The sequence below is a fragment of the Phoca vitulina genome, unplaced genomic scaffold (assembly GCF_004348235.1).
Source record: "Phoca vitulina isolate PV1807 unplaced genomic scaffold, GSC_HSeal_1.0 scaffold1, whole genome shotgun sequence".
Lineage (NCBI taxonomy): Eukaryota > Metazoa > Chordata > Mammalia > Carnivora > Phocidae > Phoca > Phoca vitulina.
The window spans coordinates 74,755,921-74,761,920 of NW_022589704.1; the positions used below are offsets into that span (position 1 = coordinate 74,755,921).

Sequence of the window (6,000 nt, forward strand, 5' to 3'; positions counted from 1 at the left end):
TGAATATGTTTTTGTTGCCATAAAATTCCAAATATTTCTCTATATTAAAAATACATCAATCTTAGATTTAAAATGTCAAACAGGGGTTAAAAGAGGGAGCTAACTATGTGTAATAATATTTAACAAGAAGACTGCATAAGACTGATATCAAAACATTCCACTTATTACTTTAAGATTATGGTACAGCTCCTCTTTCAAAATACAGGTGGCTGTTTCAGGTCACTTCAATCTCAGTCCCTAAGAGAACATGAGAGTAACTTATTAAAGGCAGATCTCCCCTCTAATTTTGCTGAATGTTATTAGTTCCCTAATAAAACAGGACTCCTTTTTAATGAAGTCTAAGGAAATGACAAGAGCTATGAGAATTCACTTTAATTACTATGGCTACAGGAAAAATCAACTCAAACAAACAACTGGCTGGTGAAGGGCTGCCACTGACCAACCCTCTTACCTCACAGACAGCAGGACATCATTTCACCATAGTTCTGTTTAAATATAAATTGACACCACATGTCAATTATTTTTACTCCTAGCACTGACATCTTCTAACAAAAGTAAAGACTTTTATAAGAATATTATATATATCATTTTAATTAGATGTTGTCTTAACACCTTGTGTTAATATAGCACCCTGCTCCAAATTTGTCAACACCATAAATCTTTTATTGTTTTTAATCAGGACACTCCTTACGGTATATGTGGTACATGGCCTTTGCATAAAAATCATTATCAGTGTCCTGAACCACTAGACTGGATACTTCAGATTCATTGTACATTCGTAAAGAACAGAACAAAACAAAACACACACACACACACACACACACACACACACACACAAAACAAACAAAAAACTGATATGTAGATTAATTCTAATTATTCTGGCTCTGTTAAAACACAATTTAATAAAGTCTAGAAGCATCTAGAATATGTTGCCTCAAAAGATACTTGTTTTAATAAATGACTTTATATATTTGAAAAACTAGAGATCAGCAATAAATGACCTTTAAAGCCTAATTTTAAATTTCCAATATCCAATCACTATTGTAAACTATTCTTCAGTAAGAATCTCAAAGTAACACATAAACATGAGTTCCTTGACAAAGATGTTTGCACTATATTAACGAGGTGTTCCTCTCCTTCACGTAGGCCTGACCTAAAAAGAGAGATTATATATCTTGATCTATTCATAGAAATAGGCACATACAACTAGCACCAAAGCAATAAACATGTCCACGACACAACTGCTTAGCCTAATCCAAACAACTCACTTAGTTCAAATAGTGGTCAATAACACAATGTGCTAAGTTACATAAAAACCAGTATGCAGCTCATTGAAATTAATTATGAAGAACATGACCTCAAATTACTTATCCATAGTTATCTAAATGAACATGCACATCAAAACTAAGTTGAAAATTTGCCACTAAGCTCTACAGAAGTTAGTGTGTCTTCCTGTCTATAGTGTATGATGTGGAGTGACAGGACAATTGAATTATGTTAAGTCTAACACTTTACTGAGCAACATGATGAAGAGTAATTAGGGTAAAATCATATAAATAAATAATGAAAATGACAGAAGAGCCAAACTTTTTTAAAGCACTTTTAACTACAATATAAGTTGAGGCTGTGAAAGACAATATACTTGCAGAATGGAATTGAAATTTCAAAGGCAAAATCTCAAATATTCATCAGATTTTCATTTTATTAATGCTAAGTTCTGAATATGGCTATGGTTCTCTTTGCAACCTCAGATAAATTTTTAAGATTTTATTTGAGGTCATCTTTTTCAATTTATGAACATTTGAAAACTACCTAAGGCAAATGCCTCAAAAAGTTGAATTAAAAAAAAAAAAGTTGAATTGTAAATGACACATAGAGAACTGAACTTTTTATTTCTCATTCCCGGGCTCTAATTGGGTGAATGATTAGGGTGGGCTTCTCTTGTTTATAGTGGTGCCCTTTAAGGACTAGATGGACCTTGCTTTAATAACCACTCCATGTGCAAGCTGTCTTAGCATTTACACTGCTGATGGTAAGAAGCAATCTTCTTTAATGGATGCTGAAAAGCTTCAAGTGAAATCTGTAATTGACAAAGGCTTCATAGTAACTGGCAATTAAGAATAAAAGTAACAAGAGGCTTTACAGAAAAAGCACTCAAGCTTTCACAGAATACTTCTCTAGGAAAATATTTAGTAAAAATAAAAATTTAAAAGAACCAGGTGTTGTTTCTTCCACATTATTAACTGCTTTTCGGGTCACTGCGCTTGTTAAAAAGATGACCATACAGTTAATGTTATTGAGTCTAAAGAAATCATCCACCTGCTAATACTGTTAGGAGGAAAAAAAGAAATAAAGAAAAAGTAAAACCCTAAGTGAAAGTTAAGGCAAGTTCAGCACCTATTTCTTCAAAATAAAAGCTGCTCAGTTTTAGTACTTCAAGATTAGTGGAGCAGTGTATTGACAACAAATCAGAAACTCTTTAAAGAGCAAAGCAGCAAGGGTAGGGAGAACAAGGCACTCTACCTCAAGGCTCCAGGAGCCAACACCACTCCGTAAGTGTTACTAATCAGAAAGTGATACAAGCACATTCGAATAATTAATATAAATAAGAGCACGAGAGTGAGTGGAAAAGGAACAGAACTGTCAGCTGTCCTCTCATTGCCCAATCCTCCCCACCACCCCACTCCACTCCACCCCCCCGCGCCCTCAGGGACGTTTACCTGTGAGTAAGGTTAGACTAAAAGCCGGGGGAGAGTCCTCCGGTGAGCTATCTTCCGCCGTTGAGGGTTGGCGGTAGCCAGGAGGGGAAGGGGCGGGTAACACTTACTTTGAGCAGCTTACAGCGGATCTGCGCGGAGACCATGTGGCTGTTGCGCAGGTTGCCCACCCGGAACATGAGCGTGAGTTTTCCGTCCCTCATGGAGATGACCGCGTGCTCGCTAAACATCAGGGTCTCCGCGCGCTTCTTGGGCTGGGACATCTTGATGAACATGCAGCCGATGAGGAAGGCGTCCACGATGGAGCCGAGGATGGACTGGAAGAGGAAGAGGATGATGCCCTCGGGGCACTTGTCGGTGATGTAGCGGTAGCCATAGCCGATGGTAGCCTCGGTCTCGATGAAGAAGAGGAAGGCGGAGGGGAAGTTATAAACATTGGCCACGCAGGGCGTGTAGTTGCCGACGTGGGCTTTGTTCAGGTCGCCCCGAGTGTAGGCGATCACCCACCACATGGACGCCATGAAGAGCCAGGCCACGGTATAGGTGAGGATGAAGATGAAGAGGTTCCAGCGCCACTTGAGGTCCACCAGGGTGGTGAAGAGGTCCGAGAGGTAGCGGCTCGTCTCGCTGCCCAGGTTGCCGTGCTGTACATTGCACCGGCCGTTCTTGTCCACGAACCGCTGCCGCTTCTTCTTGGGCGCAAGCTGCTGCTGCGGGCCCTGGCCCGGCCCCTGGGGCTGCAAGCCCGAGCCGCTGGACGAGGTGGTCACTACCTGGTAATCGTCCCCAAATTTCCTTCGGAGTGCAGACATAATACGGAGGGGCGAGCCAGATTCAAAACGCGAAGCGGAGGCGCAGGGGCCGAGCGCTGCAAACCAGCACCAATAAGGAGGTGGGGGCGGGGGAGTGAGGGGGGACAAAAGCGAGCGCGCCCGGGGTGGGGGGCGCACCCGGCAGGTAGCTGCGGTCTCTGCCCCCTGCTGACTCCTCTCTTCCCCTGGGACGGAGGCTTTCTCTCCAAGCTGAGTCTTAAAACAAAAAAGTGTTCTCCCGCACTCAAGGTAAGAGGGATGCAAGGACCAAGAACCCAAGCGCAATTTTGCCTCCAAGCTTTTCGAGGCTTCTCTTTTCCTCCCCCACCAACGGCATCCCGGGCCACCTCTCGCCTCGCCACAGCCCTCCTGACTACGCTGCAGCACTCCCAAACTGACTTTTAAAATTAACGAGTTGACGGGCGAGTCCCACCCCACCTGCCAACTCGCCAGGCTGCCGAAACTGCGCTACCTGCTCGGACCAGACCCTCCCCCCCCTCCCCGCAGCTCCCCGATCACCCGCCCCCCGGAACAGATCCCCGCTCCCCCCCGGCACTCCCGCCTCCTATCTTTTGGCCAAAATCCCGCCCAGAGGCATGTCTGCCGGGCACTGGTGCAACACCCCCCACCCACGCCCTCCGGGCTCAGAGTCCCCGGCTCCGGATTCCAGAGACGCGCTCGCCCGGCGTCCGCGGGCCGCAGAGTTTCCGCGGGCGCCCCCAGGGCCCTCCCGCCGACTCTCAAGGGCCCCCAGGCCGCCCCCGCGCCCAGCGGAGACGCGGCGATGAGCGAAACCCGAGCACTCACCCACCGGGAGAGGGCAGGAGGCGGCGCGGCGGGCGGCAGCGGCACCCTGGCCTCGCACTCCGCGCTCAAGGCTGTTTTCCTCACCTCCACTTTTCCTGGTGTACCACGGTGGGCACCAATGCAGGTCCCCCAAGCTCCGCACCTCCCTGAGGGCACCACGCTGCCCCCACCAGGAGGATCCTGGAGCGCCCGCACGGACTGACTTGGGCGCGGGACTTGAGGGTTCCTTGGCGCCGTGCTCTCTTAGCAGGCGACAGCTGCGCTGCTGTAAGGGGTTCGAGCCTCGAGCTGCCGGTCAGACTTTCAGGTTAAATACCAGCGCCGCTTCAGCCCTTCTTCTGCTTCACGGTGCCTACCTTTGCCTCTTCCCTCCTCGGTCCCCCACTCCCTGTCCGCGCCTCGGTGGCTCCGGGTAAGATGCTAGGCGCGAGCAGGGGCGGCGGGAGAGTGGTGTATGCGCTGGTGCGTGTGATCAGCTGCAGAGCCGCGCTAGCCCCGCCTGTCCCTGCCTTCCCCCGCTGTTCCACCAGCCTGAATTGCACCTCCGCGCCTCAGTTGAGCCCGCAGTGTCTGACAGCTGAGGAAAAAGCGAACCCCTCCAATGAGGAGCAACTCTACATCCGCTCCCGAACGCCAGCCAACTCTCCTTCCTGGCCCCCCTGCCTCGAGTCCGAAAGCGCCCAGCAAGCAGCAAATGCTGCCCTCCGAGAGAAGTAACAATACGTCCCTGTAACTGGGGCTCTCATTTAAAACGATGCGTGGATGCACCATAAACAGAAAAACCAACTGGCTCCACAATGAGCATGTTCGGAACTCAGAGTTGCAAGTAGCAGAGGGGGCCTTAGGATGGGAACTGAAGGGAGGGGAGACACTAATAGGAAAATTCACAATCCTATTCGAAATGCTCAGAATGAACACAGTTAATGTGTGGCTGTAAAGGAGGGAAGAAAGCTGGATTTTAATGACCCGGGGCCTGGCAGTTAACTTAATGGAGGGGCAAAGTGCAGAAATAGTTAATATAGTGCCCATGTGTCAATACCAGCTTATTTACCACATTTCATGTTCGTTTTAAAATGCCATTGTATCTTACGGCGTATTCCCTTCAGTTCAGATACGTGAAATTGATTTTGTTGGAAAATCATCAAATCGTGGTGTTATAAAAGCAAAGGGCTGCTGTAAGACTCCCATGCAAATGAAAATTAGTACATAATCATTCTACTAGTTCTCTGCCAATAGGTAGCCCCTTCTACCTCTCTAGCCCTAAACCCTACTGCAGGTAAGCCTTGCACCTTGTCAACCATAAGTAGAGAACTCTCACTGTCATTTGGTCTCTCACTGTCATTTGTCATCTATCCGGAGTTACAGAGTGTTCTCCTGCAGGCTCTCTGATAAGAGGTCAGTAACTCTGTTATTCTTTAGGATTACATAAGAAGGGAAAGTGACACTGTGGGAAGTGGAGACTGCTGTGGGTCTGCAATCATAAGACCTGATTTGAGTCCTGGCCTTGCCATTTACAAACTCTGTGACCTTGAGCAAGTAGCTAAACATCTTTGAGCCCCAGTCTTTGGCTCTGGAAAAGCAGAGTCTTAACATTTTCCCAATGTTGGTTTTATTAACTATTTTTGCTGTGAAGGATGTTATATACTGGGCTGTAAAGTTGCAAC

General features: G+C 47.0%; 1 protein-coding gene across 3 annotated transcripts in view; it reads right to left on the minus strand.

The window, feature by feature from the left end:
* KCNJ3 (potassium inwardly rectifying channel subfamily J member 3) overlaps nucleotides 1–5,504 on the minus strand; it is a 150,561-nt gene extending 145,057 nt beyond the window's left edge. The window contains exons 1-2 of one of the 3 annotated variants that reach the window (XM_032410231.1): nucleotides 4,421–5,494; nucleotides 2,828–3,585 (exon numbers count right to left, since the gene is read on the minus strand). In XM_032410231.1, coding sequence (XP_032266122.1) covers nucleotides 2,828–3,529 — 702 coding nt within the window. In that variant the 5' untranslated portion in view covers nucleotides 3,530–3,585; nucleotides 4,421–5,494. Of the gene's footprint in view, nucleotides 1–2,827 lie in introns of all 3 variants that reach the window. The other 2 variants (XM_032410238.1, XM_032410234.1) reach the window with 2 other exon arrangements.
* Nucleotides 5,505–6,000: the final 496 nt, after the last annotated feature.